This window comes from Lolium rigidum, chromosome 5 (assembly GCF_022539505.1).
Source record: "Lolium rigidum isolate FL_2022 chromosome 5, APGP_CSIRO_Lrig_0.1, whole genome shotgun sequence".
NCBI lineage: Eukaryota > Viridiplantae > Streptophyta > Magnoliopsida > Poales > Poaceae > Lolium > Lolium rigidum.
Genome location: NC_061512.1, coordinates 86,775,037 through 86,796,546, shown reverse-complemented (window position 1 = coordinate 86,796,546; position 21,510 = coordinate 86,775,037). Strand labels below are relative to the sequence as shown.

The following is a 21,510-nucleotide window of genomic DNA, read 5'->3' as shown; positions in this document are numbered from 1 at the left end:
TACCCAATAATAGGTAAATGTTTATTTTGTTTCCTTTACCAAGAAATGATTAGTAAGAGGTGATCTTAGTACCTAGTTTCTTATCTTAGAATATTATCTCATGGGCATGATTGCATGTGCTTAATTATTGCCAAGGACTTGGAAATTTGTTTAGGTTTATCCTAATGGGTTAGTCTTATTTTATCAAGCCTTGTTTTAAAATGATTAAAATAATTTTATTCCTCTCATGAGATATGTATTTTTAGGATGGAACTTTGGGTTGAATTACACTTGTTAACTTGGTTGTTTCATTCATGGGCTGCCCTTAGTTTTAAGGATAAGTAGTTGATTGCACCACTTGGATTTGAGTGTAGAAATTAGTACTAGGGTTTTACTGGTGATCCCCATGTGGTAATCAATTTAAAGTTGATATGTGGACATAGGGTTCTATAAGTGGTTTGCTATCATGTTAAGCTAACTAGGTTGATCTTCCTCACAATAATGTGATGTTATCTTTAAAATAGTTATAGGGTTGACCTAGGTGCTTGGCTAGGCAAGGTCTTGGTATAATGGCATTACTTCTCTAGTCATGATGTGAATAATGGTCTAGGGTAGCTTACTAGTGATCTCCCTATGATTTTATTCGATGGATGATACGTTGCAAACGTATCTATAATTTTTGATGCTCCATGCTTGTTTTACACCAATTCCTATATGTTTTGTTTACACTTCGTTGCACTTTTATACATTTTCCGGAACTAACCTATTGACAAGATGCCACAGTGCCAGTTCCCTGTTTTCTGCTGTTTTGTATTTTAGAAAAATTATATAGGAAATATTCTCGAAATTGGACGAAACAAAAGCTGAAGTTCCTATTTTACCGTAACGAAGACGGGGTCCAGAGGAGAGACGAAGGGGCGCTACGAGGCGGCTACACCAGGCCATGGCGCAGCCTAGGCCCTGGTCACGCCATGGGGTGGTGTGGGTCCCCCTGGCACCCACTAACCTCGCCCTTCCACCTATAAGATTCCTCCCGACGCGAAAACCCTAAATAATCTAGCCTCCGTCCATGAAAAGTTCTGTAGCTCCGCCGCCATCGAAGACAAGTTTCGGGGGACAGAAGTCTCTGTTCCGGCACCCTGCCGGGATGGGGAATTGCCCCCGGAGCCATCTCCATCGACTCCACCACCATCTTCATCGATGTTGCTGACTCCCAAGATGAGGAGGGAGTAGTTCTCCCCGAGGCTGAGGGCTTTACCGGTAGCTATGTGGTCTATCTCTCTCTCCCATGATATGATCTTTATGTGATCATGAGCTTTATAATCTAGTTGAATAAGTAGATGTTATTCTTCAACTATTATGCTACTCAAGTGGTTTTATTATGTGATCTCCGAAGACACCTTGTTCCACGGTGTGAAGGTGACAGTGTGCATACCGTGTGTGTGTGTGTGTCTCTTAAGCTTAATTTACAGAAATACTTATGAATTATGGTGTCTTATTAGTACCATCTTTGTATGCTCAAAGTGATAGCATGGGGCATCCATATATTGGGAACGCGAACTTTAAGGAGTGCTTATGCAGCCCTACGCGGTGAATTTGTGTTTGTTATCCAACCAGAGAGTGGTTCAGAGTAGCGTAGTGAAGAGATAATATTTATGTATTCAATTATGATATCATTGTTGAGAGTGTCCACTAGTGAAAGTATGATCCCTATGCCTTGTTTCTAAGCACTGAAACACCGTTTACAACCAGTTCTGCTACATGTTTGCTTGCTGCCATTTTTATTTCAGATTGCAATTACTACTCATAATCATCCATATTACTTGTATTTCACTATCTCTTCGCCAAACTAGTGCATCTGTACACCTGGCAAGTGTATTGGGTGTGTTGGGGACACAAGAGACTTCTTGTATTGTAATTGCAGGGTTGCTTGAGAGGGACATCTTTGACCTCTACCTCCCAGAGTTCGATAAACCTCGGGTGATCCACTTAAGGGAAACTTGACGCTGTTCTACAAACCTCTACACTTGGAGGCCCAACACTGTCTACAAGAATAGAAGCGTGCGTAGACATCAATGGACGATATCTGCTTATCATATTAAGGTTTGACTTAGTATTCCATATCTCCATAGCATAGTCATGCATTAAACATGATCAACTTATTCTCAATAACTTCTTACTTAAGGTTTTGAGGGTTAATGATCATTACTAATTTGTGATGATCAATGGTTTGGCTTCCTAAGGATTGACTTAATGAAGTATGGTTCTCACTTCCAATATCAAGTGTTTGCTTAAACAACTAGAGTGTAACACTCAACTTGTATTTTCTTGCATATGCATGATTACTCTAGGATTATGATGTACTCACAAGATCTCAATAGGCATCTAGGCTAAGGCTCCACTTGACTAGCTTAGTTGGATTAATCTCTTCTTACTTCGTCTAATCATGTATATGATCTTATTCCATTTTATAATGGATTATACCACCAATCCAAATTGACATAGATTATATCCTAATGCTTTAGTTCAAGAGTTGTCCTTGCTTCTTTGATAGGTATAGCTAATGTTGGTATCAATGGTTTCTCTCACTTGGAATTGGCTTGAATAATAGCCTAAGGTTATGCTCCAAAGATAGTGATGTGACCATCAAGATCTATGGTTAGTACCAATGGATTCTCTCTCTAGGAAATGTCTTAAATAATACCCTAGGGTTCTTCTTAAAAGACGATGATGTGAGCATATGGATATATGAATAGTCACCTCCCTTCTTTGAGGTTTAACGAAGATAGATTTGGATATAGAAGAATGGAATGGTCAAGGTTTGACAAATAACTTGTGTGAATGCCATTGACATGATTTCAAGAATTGAGTTTAAGATATACCACGAGGATCATGGTAGAAACATGATTTGGTAAAGGATAAGGAAAAGATAAGTCAAGAATGGTTTCCTAATTCTTTCTAATTCTTTTATTTTTAGTTGAATATATATCCATATGTGGTTGCAAGGAATACCATATTATGATTCTTTATAAGATTTGGTATTGATCCTCCGTTAAGGTGTGGTTGGAATAGTTCTAATTCCATTTGATCTAACCCATAGATCAAATCATCTCCACCCAAAACAAGATTTTAGCAAAGGTCACATTGAGGTTTATAGCGTTTGACCTGATGATCTAATTCAATTCCGCCAACTCAAGTGAAACTTCACTTATTGTGACAAGTTTTTTGAAAGCGCGAAAATTCCCCGGATTTTCTATGCATGAATGCAATGCACACATCTGTTTCCTCTCATTTTTATTTAACCCCAAATCCTGGGATGTTACAACCTCTTCCCCTTAAACTAAATTTCCTCCTCGAAGTTTGAACTCTCCCATGTTTCGGGATGTGGAACTGACTTGTGCAGAGTACGACCTTACTCGAACTACGTGGTGATCTTGTTGGATATAATTGAATATATCACTTGTCCAGATTCATCCTGGAATCCGCTAGTGTCTGCCACCGAACAACTTTTACTTTCTTCAATTCTATGATTCCTTCCAACACTATAAGCTTGTTTCGTTTCTCTTTGAAGATTCAATCATTGGTACATCTTCTTATGATGATGGCCTTATTAGTTGTTGTGATCTCCTTTTACTAGTAGATCATTGAACAACTTGGTTCTAAAGCGTTTTTCGCTCGTATCAGCCTTTGTGGCGTTCGGGGGACCTTCGTGGTAGCCCGCATCTCTCCAACGTGACGTACCTCACCTTGTGTGGGGGAACACGGGAATAAATCTCCGTCTTCATGTGCCTCGGTTATCTCTATACCCGAGTTTACTTTCCTTGTGATAGCCATCGTACTTGAAGTACATATACCTTGCTATCACTTATGTTATTTATATCTTGTGCCTATCTTGCTTCTCTAAGTTGTTGTTGTTGCACTTAGTTGAGCCTAGCATATTTAGATTTTGTGCTTGTAAAATAAACGTTAGTTTAATTCCGCATTCTTACGAGCCAAATCCGTAATAGTTTTTAAAACGCCTATTCACCTCCCCTCTAGGCGACATCTCGTCCTTTCAGGATATAGCTTAGTGCTAGCCTAGACAAAAAGTTGTCAACTAATTAATATGATCATGCAATGGCTAGATCTAGCACAACATTGCTATGATCATGCTTAGCAATGCCATGGACATGATAAAGCTGAAAAACATACATATTTCCCAATTCGGAGCATGCACCGATGTAGCATACATAGAAAGTATGATCCCAAATTGGGGAAAAGTCGAATCCAACTCTAATCAAACGGATCGAGTATGTATAGATCGAAAGAAGCAATTACAAGGGCGTATGGACACCAGAGAGGCAAAATTTATCCGTTGTTAACCTCCCTAAAAACCCTAACTGCACATCAAATCTAGAAGATCGAGGACTTTTAGTGAACAAATCTGACGTTGTAGCCGCCAATGATTATCCAGGTTCATGCAATGAAGCTCCCGACGTCGTGGACGTAAGCCGCGGCGACAGGGATGGGGGCGGCGCCGCCGACGGAAAAATCGCCGCTAGCTAGGCAAAGGTTGGCCCAACGACCGCCGACGCCTTTCCCACGGCCGCACTCGAGGTCCCGGCCTCCGATGATGCCGCCATTGTCATACCCCTTGTCACGCGTGCTCGCCATCTGACCGACGATGGAGCTCTGAGAGCCTTCGCCAAATCGAAGTCGCTTGCTGTACCCAGCCTCTTGATCTGGTTCGCTGCTCAATGCTCCTATACGAACTGATTGCGCACGACGAGGGGCTTCCGCGATGGAGGTGGGATGGAGGAATGTCGGCCATGGCAGGTGGATGTACATAGGAGGTGAGAGAGTGGTTTTTGGGCGATGAGGTGAGTGGAGTGGAAAGTTAACGCGGAAGGCGGGACAACGTTTCGAATTAGATATGTCTGGTGGAGGTACATAGGAGGTGAGAGAGTGGTTTTTGGGCGTGCGTTCACTCTCGTCACGGATAGACCGTCCTCGGCGTCGGCGTGGCGCCATGGCCCCCGCCTTCCTCCCGTCGCCTCCCCATCCAAAACCACCGCTACTGCACCACAACCCAAGCCCCGCGCGCCTGCTCACCCGCTGCGCTGCCTCACGCCGCGACTTCACCATCCACACCGCCGTCGCCGGCGCCGCCGCCTCCGCCTCCGCCTCCGCCGCAATGAGCCGCGTCGTCGCTGCTGCGGCCGAGGAGGCACCCCCTTCGCTGGCACCCTCACCGACACCTCCCTCTCTGAACGGCGGAGCCGCCCCGTTTTTGGGCGGCATCGCGAGCACGAGGTCGTGGTCGCAGTACTACGGCAGCGGCTTCTCCATCCGCGTGCCGCCGGCCTTCGACGACATCTTAGAGCCCGAGGTGGGTGACCGGCCTCATTTCCACTTCTTCCCCCAAGTTCGGGTTTCCTTAGCAATTTTGGGGCGGAACTCTAGATTTAATTTCGACTACATTTCAGGATTTCAACGCCGCGATGACCTACTATGGTGACAAGGCCAAGATCAGGGCATACGCAGCTCGGTTCGCATCTCCAGATAGGTAGGTAAGTAAGACCAATTTCGACTTGACGACCTACAGACCTATATCATTTACAAATGTTTACATTTTAGGGAATAATTTTAGGCACATCTTTGTTAGACAAATTAAGGAGGTAACCGCAGGACAACATGGACTATTTTAGTGCTGCCTTTACTCAAACTAGCATACTTGCGCGGGCACCATCTTTCATTATTATAATTTTCATATGGTGAATATATTATCGGAAATTTAATTCGGCTCCCGGGTGCATATGCTCCCTCTACCAATTGTTAATTGACGCATAACGTCAAATAATCTGTAGAGTATATTATTTTTCATATTCTGTTATATAGTTATATGAATCTGAACATAACTAAGTTATTATAGACAAAGCTTACTGCCATGCGGAAAGATTATGGATATCGTGCCAAGAGGCTTTGGGTGGTTTCAAATTTTTTGGCAAAAGAATATGTTACTTTGAAATTTCACAAATTCATTCACAAAAAAAAATAAATTTCATAAATTAATAATGGCTTGGAGATGTCAATATATGAAAATATTGATTTCATATTGCAGGACTAACAATTCAACAAAGAAAATTATATCTAGCTAAATCCTAGTAATATAGATAGAATAAATAACTAACATAGAACAGAAAATTCAGAGAAATTAGGCAAAAACACTTTGATATAACTAAGGCATTCTTTCATTCAGATGGAGACAAAGATATTACATAATAAGAAAGGGCATAAAATGGTCAACGGAAATAAACCTTTGGTGACAAAGAAAAGGTGTGCATTGAATTATATGTATAACATCCCTTACAATCCACTCAACTGAAGTTTGGTTGTACAAACGTGTTAAACTCTGTTGGACCGTATCTGCGCCTGTATGGATGAATGCATCCAGCTGCTTACCCGTGCTGAATAGGAGCACACGTCCAGCTCTTGATCATATCGCACCAACCGATGCTCTTTGTGCATTGGGGCTGGTCACAGAAGCGGCAGCACTGAAAGCATGCGAGCGGAAGAGAGCAAGTTAATCATAAATACCACGTGTGTTGGCACCAACAAAATCGATTGTTGATTTACTAAATACGCAATGCTCCTGTAATTTCATGGGGTGATGGCAGCGTGAGGATCTAAAGCCACAATGTCTCCAGTGTAGAATAGATCGAAGAGGTATGGGGAAATTAGAGCATCTCCACCTGCGGCCCCCAAATAAGCGCCGGCAGGGGAGCTGGCACAACATCCTCCATTTGGGGATGCTGTTCCCACACCGGCGCCCCCATACGGCAGCCCCCCAAAAAATAAAAAATATAAAAACGTTACAAACAACAAAATTCATACGAATTTAGACTAGTTTATACAAAAGTGATTCGAATTTAAACTAAATACTTTAAAAAATAAACTAGCGGCGCCCCCGGAAGGCGCTGTAGTCGAGGTTGTCCGTAGCATCGCCGTCCTCGTCGGAGAAGTTGAAGGACCAGTGTCGTCGTCCTCCTTTGGCACCAGCGAAGGACCGGCGAGGTCGACGAAGTTCTCGCAGTGGTCCATGGTGGACCACACCTCCGACTCGCGCCGGTTGAGCGTGATCTGTCGTTAGTCTTCCTCGACGGACCGGCCGACGATGAGGTGATGTCCCGGGAACTCCTCTGGGTCGTCGCCGCCACGGAAGGCCGCCTGCGCTTGCGCCTCCATCTCCCACCATTTCTTCTTCGCCGACGGAGGCGGTGGTGAGTGAGCGGCGTCCTCCTTGGGGCGGTGGCGTGTAAGCGATCTCGGTGTCCTCCGAGCCGGAGCGGAAGCCATGCGCCGCAGGCCGTCTTGGATGACGACGCCACCCGAAGGAGGATACGCGGTTGAGCACGTGCGGCCACCGGTGCTCGACGAGCCAGAGCGCGAGAGGCCCGACGCTGTCCTTGTTGGCGGTCTCTGCAGCGGTGGCGCCGGAGGCGCCATGCTTTGCGCCTGGGGGTTAGTAGAGCGGCACGCGCATGGGGTCGACGCCGTGGATGCGCGGGCGGTAGCCGTACTCCGCTAGCGTCGCATCGACATCGCGTCCGTGCCACCAGGCCCGGTGGCCAATGCGGTTGAAGCGGCCGGCATCGCGACCGGCCGAACGCGCGAGCTCGATGTCGCGCGCGTCTTAGAAAGGCCGTGGCCACGCTGGGCTGTTTTGCGTGTTGCTCGGCTGGCTTCGTTCGGTCGGCGATGAGCGCGCGCATAGGCGGCACGGCATATCCGGCATTGGAAAGATGCCAACCGTGCGGCAGCTTGAACTTCAATGGCACCGGGATGCGCTGCCAATAGAGGACATCGGCCTCATGGAGGCTCAGCTGCAACGACGGGTGCCCGCTGCCGCAGGCCTCATCATTGTACGCCATCGCGAGGTGGTGGTGGATGTGTCGGTGGCGGCTGAGATTGGTGGCGGCGGCTAGGGTTGGACGATGGGGAGAAGAACAACGTGCCGACGGGTTTTTAAGGGCTGCAGACGTGCATTGAAGGCGCGTGGGGGGGGGGGGTGGACGTCGCTTGGCCACCGTCCTCGTCGCCGCCTCGGTTTCCAAGCGAAGCTATTGACGCTGACGACCAGCTTCGCGCGCGTCGTTTTTAATGTGACCCGTCGCCTTCTGGCACTGCCAAGGCGGCCCCACCCACGAAATCCGCCGTGGCACGAGGCGCGCTCGATTCATGCCCTTTGCGAAGGGGCCGACACGGGGTTGGTGACGCCTCTATTGGGCTTGAACCCGCGCCGGTGCTTTTTGGGGTGCGCCGGTGTGAGCCCAAAAACAGCGCCGGCCCCCAAATAGCTATCGGGGCCGCCGGTGGAGATGCTCTTAGTTGATGTCCTTGGTGGGTAATTTGTTTCAAATCTAATGTTTAGTGGCTATTTCAAAGATTTATCGGTTGTGATCTGTTGATCTGCTGAATTCACCGCTAGTTGTTTTGCCTTTACAGGTCAGAACTTGTAAGCGTGGTAATCAAGCCATCGAATCAGCTCAAGATCACATTCCTAGAGGTCTGTGGAAGAACTTGCCATTTTTCATAATCTACTTCTGTTGCTCATACTTTGCATAGTATTTGTTTATATGTGCAACACTACAACATTGCTCCTGTCTAACAGTAAAATAGTGGCGTATAGCATATTTGGACGGGAGAATCAATTGTGATTTCAAATCTTTGACTGCATGTGTCTCTGTTTGTGCATTTATAGGACTATTCTCAAAAACGGAGCTTACATTCTCATGTTTGTCACAACGTACATGCGCTGGGCATTACTGATCATGACTCCCAACTGAAAGTAGAGTATTCAGTATTGTACGCACTAGTGTCACTGGACAAATTCCCAAGGGGTTGGCACTAGTGTTGCATTGTCTTCTTGAGATTGAGAATATCGCTTGAGGCCTTGAGCATATCCTTTTACTCCATGTCCGCCTAGACTGTCTTGTAGATTATCCTGTCTATCTTCTCAGAGATCTTCTCGCACATGGTGATACAAAGTCTGGTTCCAAATGATTGGTGCCAAGCTGTCCCGAGAGAAATTCTGGACAGGGTAACTGTGGTAGGTTGGTGGTGTAGACTGTAGAGCGTAATTGTTGCACGTTGCGGCTGGCTCTGGCAATATTCTGCCCCTTTATATAGGACAACATTCTGGCCCTTGTTGTAGGACAACACCCTGACTTGACCCACAAGTTATATGTTGACTCACGTAAAATATGTTTACCTCTTTTTTCCTATTTTTCGGGTGGATTGATGGGTGGGGGTTCAGTGTCAGGCATGACTAACCAACTTATTGTATAACTGTGAAGTAAATCTTCTAAGTTGATAACGAATGAAATTAGAGAAATAATATGGTTTATCACAGAACCTTAACTGTCGGCTCCTCTTGTTCTTTGTCACAGCAGCAGTAGTGGTGGCTCCACATGACAACCAGCTAGAGTGAATATTAACAATTGATAACATACGGAAATGAAAGTATTTGACAACAAAGGGGCATAGATATAGTCATAACATTCTTGTATGCATATATGAAACAAATTGTGGGTTAAACGTCTTTTACTGACAGATGCTAACTGTGTTACTGTTGATTATGCTGTTCTTTGTTACTATATCCTTATATGGAAGGGCTGCACTTTTAAGATATTACGGAAATAGAAAGCCATCATGCTCTTACACTGATATATTTTCCCAGGCCAAAGATATAACGGAGTTGGGCACTCTCAAGGAGGCATCAAAGTTGTTTGTACCTGGTGATTTCTGCCGTCTTAACTTGAAAACTGCACCATTTTTGTAAATAGAATTGTGCCTATGGCACAAAGTATTTACAGCTTTCAGATATCTGATAGTGTATTTAAAAAAGCTTATAGTACATACAAGAACAATGTAATGCTTAGATACGCAAGTGAGATCCCACCAAAATGCCACTTAGAATTCATTTTGTGATCTCTAGTACAAAATTTGGCCCCAAAATTTGAACTAGACTTGACAAAATGAACTGCAAGTGGACTTTGGCAGCATCCAACATGACACCTAAGTAATGCTGGCCTTGGTTCATTGTGGGGTGTAACTCTACATGTGTGATATTAAGTTTACAGTTGAAATTGATTAATTATCATAATAGTGCTGGATTGCTGGTGCAATATTAAGTTTTAGCATACTGTGCACCAAAGCTCTAAAAATTAAGTAGCTAACATGAATAGCAGAGCTAACTGCTCCGGTGAGTTCTGAAATGTGGTTACACTCTTATATTTTGTCTTCTGTTTGACATTGTGCTTTTTTTTTTTTAGATCTTTGTCATTATATGATTTTGTGATTTGTTAATGCAACATTTTTCATAACATAGTTGTGTTCCTTACTGAAAATATGAATTTAAAAACTTTGGTTCACAAGATTGTTCCTTACACTTGCAAAATTTGTAAAATAAATTATGAAGTGAATATCTTAGCATGTCCCAGTTTGGTAATAATGGTTTTTTTATTTCATAGGTGGTGCAAAAATATACTCAGCTCGAACAATTAAAGTAAAGGATCAGGAGGATATTAGGTTATTTCTGTTAACTTTCAAGGGAATATTACAATAGGCAACAGCTCATGTAGTTTCATTTTTTTATGGGAAAACGTTTTGCAGGACATACTACTTCTATGAGTTTCGTTTTGACAAACAACATGTTGCTCTAATGACTACCGTTGATAGTGGGAAGGTATCTGCTTTTCACTTTCTATTTGTATTTCTGGACATAAAAGGCATGCTAAAGTTTCTTGCTTTACATCATGCAACTTTGTAGTAAGAGATCTGTGTTCTTTTCTCGTTATGTTTTGTTTTGCTATTTTCTTGATCCTTACGACAGCATTCTAGATTCTGAAAAGTTATCCTGGTAATGTCCCCAAGCATTAATTCTTTGATGTCACATGCACCAATAACATTGAAATAATCAATTAACTGTTTAATGTAGACAATTCATTTTTTTATACTTGGTCAGCTGGCACCTATGTTTTGGATGTATATGCGATTGCATGACTAATGATATGGTTGATGGCTGACGACAGTAATCATGATCTGTTGTGACTCTGGGATGCTATAACATATGATTTTTTTTGTTTTGGGTTAGATATTGTCAGTTTACTCGGCCAGTTTTCTTTGTTTGTGGTTAGTATGTGAACATTCTGCTTGATTTTGCTGTCTAACGAACAAAGTTCCCTGGTTGCGCTCCTTTCTTTCTATTTTACTGGACTGCCATGGATGGAGGCTATGTAAAGCAAAATAATTGTTGCAGTACCCAGTATAAGAAATCCATGACTAACAAAAATAAGAAGTGCACAAAATATTGATATGTTCTTTTGAAAGAATGTTATAGCTAGATCTTGTCGGAATAATCTGTTCTGGCTTGTGAAGACAAGTTATATCTTGTTTTTTCAAAGGAAGCAAATATGTTCTTGTTAATTTTTGGGTTTTTCGTCGTGTTTGCATTGCACTATTTGACATGCATTGTCCCTGTGATGACAGACATATATTGCTGCTGCTACTGCTCCAGAGACGAGGTGGGAGGCGGATGGCGTGAATTTGCGTTCAGCTGCTATATCTATGTCTCTGGCGTGATTTTCCATTTACATTAGATCTGCGGTGTTGCAGCATGTTAAGTAGAGTTTTCCCATTTTATTCTAAAGGTGACACCCAGTTCAGCACAATACTCATTCTAAGCAACTTCACCTTTTTGATGATAGCCATCAGATTGAAGTTGATAAAACATATTTATTTTACGGCATGTTGCGTAGAAATATCCTTTCTTGTGATCAAAATGAATCCTATTGCAACATTTACACGAGGCAATATCAGGTATAGAATTGTATAGAATTGTGGTGATCATAATTGCAGATTCAGTTTAGATTTCAACATTTAGGCGAAGCCATATCTTTACTATTATATTTCAGTTGGTCGTACGTCATACAACACCTTTGGTGAAGGAGAATTCACCTATTTTCATTATTTTTTAATTGTCCTTTTTTCCATCGTATGAATCAATCCAGCACGGGCATTGAAATACTTGCCAAAAAAATTGAACGCTATCAAAATCTTCTCACTTTTCAAAAGAACATGCATAGCCATAATAACATTTCCTTTCTCTACATCCATTTGCTAATCATCAACGATCAGGTACAGACACAAAAAGCAAGATTTAAAATAGGATCATTCAAACCCAAGAATTCAGGGATTACACGCGCAGAGCTAAAGGGCTAATTAATCGCCCTTTCTAATCCCACAGCATATACCTCCACCTCTTTCCAAGATCCACACATTGTCAACTACCCCTCGTCAAGTCTGGAGTGCCACTGTTGACATCGCCGTCGCCCCCTACCCATTGCTGCCGCCGCCCTGGAATAACACTGCCGCCATGCCTGATCGGGGACTGCCGGCACATCAATCAATCAATTGTCTTTTTTCCAGTTGGTCGTACGTCATACAACACGTTTGGTGAAGGAGAATTCACCTATTTTCATTATTTTTTAATTGTCCTTTTTCCATCGTATCAATCAATCCAGCACGGGCATTGAAATACTTGCCAAAAAAAATTAAACGCTATCAAAATCTTCTTACTTTCCAAAAGAACATGCATAGCCATAATATCATTTCCTTTCTCTACATCCATTTGCTAATCATCAACGATCAGGTACAGACACAAAAAGCAAGATTTAAAATAGGATCATTCAAACCCAAGAATTCAGGGATTACACGCGCAGAGGTAAAGGGCTAATTAATCGCCCTTTCTAATCCCACAGCATATACCTCCACCTCTTTCCAAGATCCGCACATTGTCAACTACCCCTCGTCAAGTCCGGAGTCCCACTGTTGACATCGCCGTCGCCCTACCCATTGCTGCCGCCGCCCTGGAATAACACTGCCGCCATGCCTGATCGGGGACTGCCGGCACATCATGAATCCTGCCTTGAAGAACCCTACTGTCCGCCGAAGGACCTGCGCAGGACCAACCTATGTTGGTCTTCCCAACTGGCCGCCAGAGCTCTCGCGATGCCTCTGCCTCTGACCGTCGAACGGTCTTCACCGTGCAACGTCCCAACAAGGTGCTCGTGCACAACTCCCAGCCTCTGCCGCTCTTCCCTTCGAGTGAAGCGGATGCGATGAGGGGGATCCTTGCGATGACCTCGACGATCGCTGCCGCGAGCACGACCAATGCGTTGACAATATATGTATCTATATCTTGACCCCTTTAAAATGGCATATGGATCCAAACAAATTATGGTGGAAATCAGTTGTTTTTTCCGCTCTGCTTTGTCATCAATTTTGTAATTGCACAACTATTTGGTTAACGATTGCAGTACAATATGTTCACTGCAAGTATCTATATGAAGTGATGGTGATCTGTTGCTCGGTGGTAAATGATTTAAGATGTTAATTTACTGGATTGGATGGTGGTCAGTGTGCTTTGATACTCCTAGACAGATCAATCAGTGTCATCCCCACTTTTTTCTTTTGAAGATATCAGCATCCTTTTCATGAGAAATTGAAATTCTTCTGAAGATTTGCACGCTGAATACATGCAATGGCTCTATTTTTTGTGTGTAAATTCATTAGGTCTGATGTGAATCAAATGCTATGAGGAGTTAACAAGATGCATGGTCGAGGACCTCAAACTGGCACGTGTCTTTGCTGCCGGTCATACGATCCTACTATTTGCTTTTCATCATATGGACTAGGACCGCAAATCTGAGAAGTTCCTATTTATCACCAAGGAGGGGGAGCCGAGGACGACACACCCCTTAGATCATTGACTTTGATGATATCTAAGAACCAAAATATCATTTTATTCATGCTCTGCCATTTTCCATATCGGCGCCCAAGTACATCTGGAGAGATCCTGAAGGGAAACAAATGAAGGTAGAACTAGAGTTGAGGGATAGGGCAAAGAAAACAACGTGCTAGATGTGAATCTGTAGAATGGAATTTTTTGTTCCTATTATGAGAAAATCAGCCGAATGTTGTTTAGGGAACTATCGGGGCAATATGCATTGAAATTACACAGGTATTCATTCTACTTAAATGGCTCATCAAAATAGCGCAACCTGGCTAGAATTCAAATATATATTCTAAGCATGTAAAGGGAGTAATAAGAGATACTAATTAATTGGGTCCTTGCTTTATATGCACATGATGTTGAATTATGTTGCTACCTTTTCTATACATATGCATATTTGCATGCATTTATCTTTACACTAGGAGGCATAGGCGCGGCGGCACGCCGCGCCCGTGGTCCTATATCTGTTGAGAACGTTGTTCAGTTAAATGTTTGCGTAAAATTTATATGTGAAGACATAATTGTGTTTGCGTGGCATTGACCATATTTCTATCAACTTTCCGTAGTAGAAGTAGTCTTCAAATATTGGTTGAAGATGGGCTTGACGGGTCACGGAAGTTGGTGCGGCCCTTTCCCACATGTAGGTAATTATAATAACATTTTCTATTCTTAATGACTCAGAGGCAAGGACGAAAAGAACAGAGAAGAGAAAACTGAGGAATCCAGAGAAAAGAAATGGTCTTCGCGCGGAAGATGCAGGGGGTGGGGGACGAAGGTGGTAGTGGCGGTGGCAGGCGATGCTGGACTTGTATTCCTTGCAGATGTCTCGCCGTCTATTCTGCAGGCGCGAAGGCCCATCTCTGTCAGCAACTCAGCATGGGCGCCGTTGAGAGGTGCTAGAGCCCGTTTGCACGGCGCGATGGGCGTTAGCGGGAGGGTGCAGCGAGAAGAGAAAAGAGAGAAACTATAGCTACTTGAGGATGGGTAAGATCAACCATGCATGGATCCAGCCGTTGGTATGTTTCTTCTGTCTCCAATGTCTCAGTAGCGGCGATATTATTTGTTGTAGCAATTGCGTAGATTTGAGTGAGAATTGCCGTGCTGAAGAAATAGGAGTGGAAAGAGAGGCTGGGCGTGCCCTGAAGAACTGTGGAGCTGTAAGCCTGTAACTGTCTAAGGATGAGCAAAAGCGAGAATCGATTGCCCTATCAGCGACGGGTATGTTACTTTTCCTGCAGTGTTTGAACTCTGAAGAGCCCTGTTTGTGTGGTATACTTGGTAGATTTTAATCAAAGTTTCTGTGCCAAAGAAATTCAAGTGGGATTGAGGGCGGTGTTGCGGTGTGAGTGGAACTATACAGTGAGGAAATAGAAGCGAGAAACTGCAAACCCCTGAGGATGAGCAAGAGCAAAAATTGATTCGGCTGTCAGCCGTCGGTATGCTCCCTTTCTCAACCATAGCACGCTGACACAGCCCGTTAGTTTGGCCATTCTGCTGAAAAATATTTGTTCGCATCGTTAATTAATAACTGTAAACCAGAGGTTTCGCAAAAAAAAAACTGTAAACTAGAGAGGTTAAAGTAGGACAACTAATAGTATAGATGTGAGAGATTTAGATTTGGAAAAATATTACTTTTAAAACACGGGTATCTTGTTGTCCGTGTAGTTTGCGCACTACAGTTTTTTTGCTTGCAATCTGTAGGCTTATATAGCCAGGCAACAGCCAGATAGTTTCAGAACATAGAGATAACAATAGTGAAAAGCAGTTCTATTCAGTTGAGCCCTAGCGTGAGTGGTCATACAAACTCTTACTAACAACGGGAAAGTAGAACTAAAATGGGAACCAGGAAAGCTAAATTTTTATACACTGGTTCAGCGCAGATACACAGGAGAATACAATGCAGTGAGAGATGTACGGAGAAGATAGTTTTCCGGTCGACGCCTAGAGATGTACACAAAACGAAAATGTGGCGAAATGCCCCCTACATGGGAACCAAATGCATCAAGTGGCTTGAGCTCTGAATCTTTCGTGTTTAGCTTGTCAACCCACGAGCCATTTACATCAGCTGATGTTTACTGGAACCAAAAGCCTGGCCACGATGCAGAAAGCATTGTTAACACCGCAGGTAGGATCGGAATAGTTATATATAGCTCTGTATGGAGTTACTGATTCGGTATTTAGGCAAATGGTACCATGAGAGAACAATCATCCCTGTGAAGGGCGAAGGCAGTCAAGGTGATCTGCAATGAGTTACAGAAACAAAGCTAAAGCTAAATGTCATAATAGGCTAGTTTACCAACCAAAAAACAGCCTAGCAGTAGTACTCTACTTCACAACATACACTAAGCAGTAATGGCAGAACACTTTTACTAAACGGCTATGAAGTAAAATAGATGTTTTTTAATCTAAATTGCACCAAGAAACCTGATATTCTTGTAGTCTGTGAATAGTGACTACACAACTGGTTATTATTCAATGCATACCTTAGCCATTACTTCAAAATAAGGCTCCAAAATAGTACCATTACTTCAATGCAGAGAAAAGAAAACCCCGAGGTACAAAATTAGAGAACACAGAGCATAAGGCTTGGAAAAAAATGCACATCAACTTCAAAATATATCTTCGTATAGGGCTATGTCAGAGCCATTTACTCAGGCATAAGAAGCCCCTTTCCCACGTACAGAGAGAGAGTACACGAAAAAAAAATCGGGCGTCATATGAAGAGAATGATCTACTTAGTGTATGCAAGCCTGGGAAGTACAATAAGAACAATAATTCCACCATCAGAAAAAGGACACTTACATATTGTAGTGGCTAGGAAAATCTGACTCTGTTGCTGAGTTCCTTCAACCGAGAGTTGGGACTCTTGCAAGCTTGTTGCGAACACATAAATCATTGGGATGACTTAGCTGCAACAATTGCCGAAGAGTGAACGATTGTCAGAGGATAAACAATTTTCGCAAATAAAATGAAGGAAAGTGCTAGGCAACAGGCAGGAATCAAAATGCACCATTAAGTCCACAGGTAACGTGCATTACTATTTTCAAGGTATGTGTAGCAAACTTGCTATCCCTTATGTCTTCTATTTGATGCATCACGTGAGATCATCAGGGAACTAAAACAGCAAGGCCACATATCGTAGATAGAAACTTGAAGTGATCAAGTTTATTTCATCTGTATGTGAAATACATGATTGCAGAACAAAAATAGCAAGGTACTGTACGAAGATAGGCATTTCAAGTGATCAACTATTGTTCATCACTTCATGTCTACATGAAACAAATAATTATAGAATTAAAATAGCAAGGCAAACGGTATGGAAAATAGACAATTATAAAGTATAGTTCAACAACATAGCTGGTAACAACGAACCATACAATCTCGCAAACGCGTCGAATGATTCCTCAAAAACATAGCTGCAAGTAAAAAAATAGGTAGATAACCATTAATGGCAAGTTATGAAACATGGAAGTATCCTCAGTTCTAAGAACCGAGTAAAACCAGTTTCGGCACCCTCCCTGTCTCCTCATCACTCCATACATACCTGTAAGTTTGCCAAAGCTCATATTAGCCTAGCTCGCTAATAATGAAGCTGCAATTGCAACTGTTTTGTGTGACCATCTAACCGTAGTTGACATGGTGTTCCCTTGCAATAAAGGCATGTTCAAAATTGCAAAGTTACAAAGGAAAACATGGTGAATAATTTGGACGCCCCCCTAACTCCAACCATCTCTGAAAAATCAAACAACAAAGACAATATTTCAATAAATTTCGAAGTGGACTTGTAAGAGCAATCTCAGTCTGGAATATTGCAGAGAAAGTACTCGAATGTGAACTAAAAGAGTGAGATTCAGTTGAGTAAATTTGCAGTATATATAATGAACAATCGCATTGAAATAAGCTATATAGATAGAGATTACCTCAACACCGAAGGAATCAACATCTCGAAGTCGTTGGACGGCCCTCTCTTCGCACTGACAATGAAGTATGCTGCTGATAGCTTCTCTGAAGATGCGACAATATAATTAATATTAGTAGGCTACCCTTAACCTGTAAGACAACAAATCACTCATGAGTGCCAACGCAATAAAAATGTCATATATGCTCGCAGTCAGGGGATAAACAACATCAAAAGCTCAATAGGATTTAAATTTGGTGCATCAATGAAAAAGCTTATCAATTCTATCAGCAAAAATAAAAGAAAACTTTGAGATTGCTTAGTGAAATTTGAGGAAACGATTCCAACTGTCATCTGATAATGTATTAAGAGCAGATCAAAGAGTGATATCACACCCAAAATAATTGTGCAGAATTCTGCATATTAAAGATATCAACTGGTACACTAACTTGATATGTAGAAATGTGATGGGCTGAAAATGACAAACCGATACACCAAACAACAGGTAGGTACATCTCCTTGAGCACTGGAACAATTTTCAGGTATTAACATATATCTGTATGTAGCCTCCCTGTGAAATCAAAATTATTTACAACTACTCCTTGATATCATGTTACCACCAAATTAGTAGATGAAACTACAATTAAACCACAATGTATCTGTCTGATCTTGAACTGCAAAAGGGCAAAGTTGAGTAGTAGTTGGAAAGATATTTTCTTGTTTAGAAACTCATGTCTAGTTCATACGCTCTTCTAAAAGTCATATGTCATATGTAATGTTTAGTGGTATATAAATTGATTGTTCCTTTAATCTATACCATGGTAACTACAATTTTTCATAAGTTAGTCCTATCCTTACATGACCCCTATGCAATTTGAAAATACCAAATGTCTGAACTTATTGTGGCTACTATTCAAAAAAAAACTTACTCTGGAACAGCAGGCTAATCTGTAATCAACATAGTTATGGCATTATACACTATCTTGATTCATGTCTATGCGGACCTCCTCCTTTCTTCTAACCAAGACCTGAGGTTACCCCCCAAAAAAAGACCAATACCAAGATATAGAGCCACATCAGGGCTCAATATATTCTACCCATGAGTGGATTGGCGGTTAGACTAACACCAAGATATAGAGCTGTCCGTATGAAGTGCTCCAATTGCTCACAAGAAGAGGATTTATTCATGCGGGTGAGGAATATGAGAAACCTGGGTGGGGGAGTTGGAGTCGGGTGGCACACCTTGTGATGGAGCAGCGAGCAGCGAGGCTACGATCTGCTCGGATGGCATCTCGCCCCATCCTCGCGCTGCTCCTCATCGGCCTGTCCCGCTCGCTCCGGTGAGGGCGGGTCCGGGTGTGGCTGCACCAGGGCATCGACGGCCACGACCCCTGCTGGGTCGCCCTCCGGATGGCCTTCTCCATTACCGTCCTCCGCTCCGGCGGCGAAATCGACACGCATGGCGTCTTCAGCCTTGCATCCAGGCCGCCATGGTCCTCGAGGAGGGCCAAAGACGTGGGGGAATTTTGGACATGGGAGAGATGCACGTGGCAAGAAAATAAATGAGAAGAATAGGAAGCGGTGAATATCTAGATGAATCTTGGCGTAGTCAATCGCGCAATAAATCTAAAGTGACCGGAACAACTTGCAAGATACGAAGGGAATAAACGGCACGAACCGGTAACCGGTAACCACCCTGCCCAGAAAAAAGGGAAAACCCACAAACAACGTGGTTAATTGACCAAATTTAGGGACACGCGTCAGGAAGTGGCTGAAGCAAATTGAAGGAAAATTACACATCTACAGTGCCTCAGCTAATCTTAGTGCCCTAAATTGATCAACTTTTATAGTGTATATAATGTTTGACTACAAAAATAATGACGCTTTAGGCAGCAAACATAGCAAACATTACTGCCGCTGCAAGTTAGGATCAACATGTAGATAGAGTTGAATCTCTTCCTCGTGCTGCCCTGTAGTCTTCAATTTTTTTTTGCTGAGAATATCGAGAATAATTGGTACCAAGTTTTATCTGAGATAGTCCTTCCCAATTCAGAACCGAGCACCATATAATGTGCATGACCGCGCATCTGATAAATAGATGCTAAATTTTCTCACTACCAGTGTTGCAAAACACACATACTGAATGTGGGAGTCCTCATTTCTGCAACCCGACTGCAGTCCAGATTCTTTTTGGTGCAGAAGCCGAACAGAAAAAAAATATTTTTGAGAGGAGCCCACGTTCTGCAGATTGAATCGGCTGCCTTGCACTTCGTATTAGCCGCAAAGTGTGCTGCATAACTCACTTGGTGGAATAAGTTCCGTTGGCCTCCCCGGTAAAAGTCCATGTGTCTTCAAGTACATGGATCGTTCACAATTCTTCCCAATATGAAGAAGGTATGCCGATCGCTGCTGCCTGAACATATTAGTGTCACTCTTATAGTGTACATCGAGTCTGGAGCTTCTGCATGCTGTGCTATTTCTAAAGAGATTGTTATTACGATTATTTCTATGTGCAGATGATGGTGCACTTAACGAAATAAAGCTAACCACGCAGAACAACGCCTGTCTCTGGAGGACCTTCATTTTAATCTATGAAGATACATGGGTGAGTGGTCTAAATTTTTCAGAGAAAAACCATCTGGAGTGCATGCAGGCGGACTGGATTATGATTAGCATTACTGACCCCTTTCACGCCAAAATAACAACTTCTAGAGACAAAGTAACTCAACTGCCAATTTTAGTCATGCTCATAAGATTGAATGCCATTCGATAAGTATGTTTCTAATTTCTTTGGGGGTACTATAGCATTGAACCGAGGTGCCGGCGCAGAGACAAATTTTATTTTAAGCGACGTTAGGACAAGTGTGGAGACAACCAAGCGACTCCAATGAACGTAAAATGGCAAGATCTACCGACATGACGGAGAAGGAGCATAACAGGATGACTCCTAGGCCTAACAACGCCATATGAGCTTCTTGATAGTAGGAAAATGAATAGAAAAGTTATTACTTAAAGTTGTCTCTAGATACGAGTGAATTGGCATGTTTTTTTTCTTTGTATGCATATTATATCAAAGTATAGCTTGTATCTAAAAACTATTAAGCAAATAATTGTATTTTTCTTAAAAATATTATGTGGCTATCCTCTTTTTATACACATGAATCTTTGTATATGTTACTAATACATTTGTGGGGCCGTAGCAACGCACGGGCACTCAACTAGTCAGGTTTAAAATAGCAATTGTCTTTATTCTAGATTCAACTTAATTATGGAAGTTATCCTGGCATGGTTACCTGTTCAGAAGCCAGTCCAAAATATACATGAGATTGGAGTGAGTAACTGTAAGGACATATACATCGATGTGATGTCGGCCTTTTCGAGTTTGTAACTGTAAGGACAAATGCAACGATGTGATCTTGAAATTTTCTTAGAGGTGCCATGTGTAAGTTGTATTGAGTTGGAGAACACAAAGGATAAAGAGAATGGTGTCTTCTCTTGAATTTGATGATCGTTTGGAGCTTAAGAAATACTATATTTTCCATTCTAAAGATGCCATCCCAATGCCATCACATATTAATGTGAGCATTAGGTTTTAGACTCCGTCATTAGAATCCGTTGTACTCCATTCGTCCCATGAAATTTTTCTTAACTTTGTTTAAATTTGGGTGTATCAACAAGTTTCATGGATCAGCAGAAGTAGATGCATTATACTTTTCTAGACAAAGAAAATACGCAGCTTGTACCTACATGACTTTTAAAGCGGCTGGCTTCGATGCATTTGGTTGGTTGCACGAGGCCT

The 21,510-nt window shown here is 42.5% G+C and overlaps 1 protein-coding gene across 1 annotated transcript; it reads left to right on the top strand.

The window, feature by feature from the left end:
- Nucleotides 1-4,946: 4,946 nt before the first annotated feature.
- Nucleotides 4,947-11,780, top strand: LOC124654096. The gene is made up of 7 exons (XM_047193124.1): nt 4,947-5,347; nt 5,445-5,524; nt 8,464-8,524; nt 9,698-9,755; nt 10,491-10,548; nt 10,633-10,705; nt 11,509-11,780. The coding sequence occupies exons 1-7, from the start codon at nt 4,988-4,990 to the stop codon at nt 11,599-11,601; spliced, it is 783 nt and encodes a 260-aa protein (XP_047049080.1). The 5' UTR covers nt 4,947-4,987; the 3' UTR covers nt 11,602-11,780.
- Nucleotides 11,781-21,510: the final 9,730 nt, after the last annotated feature.

What these genes read in the sequence shown, in the direction of transcription:
- LOC124654096 (XM_047193124.1), top strand. Translation starts at nt 4,988, where the DNA reads ATGGCCCCCGCCTTCCTCCCGTCGCCTCCCCATCCAAAACCACCGCTA. An exon ending in ACGACATCTTAGAGCCCGAG is followed by an intron (nt 5,348 to 5,444) that starts GTGGGTGACCGG and finishes ACTACATTTCAG; the next exon opens with GATTTCAACGCCGCGATGAC. An exon ending in CGGTTCGCATCTCCAGATAG is followed by an intron (nt 5,525 to 8,463) that starts GTAGGTAAGTAA and finishes TTGCCTTTACAG; the next exon opens with GTCAGAACTTGTAAGCGTGG.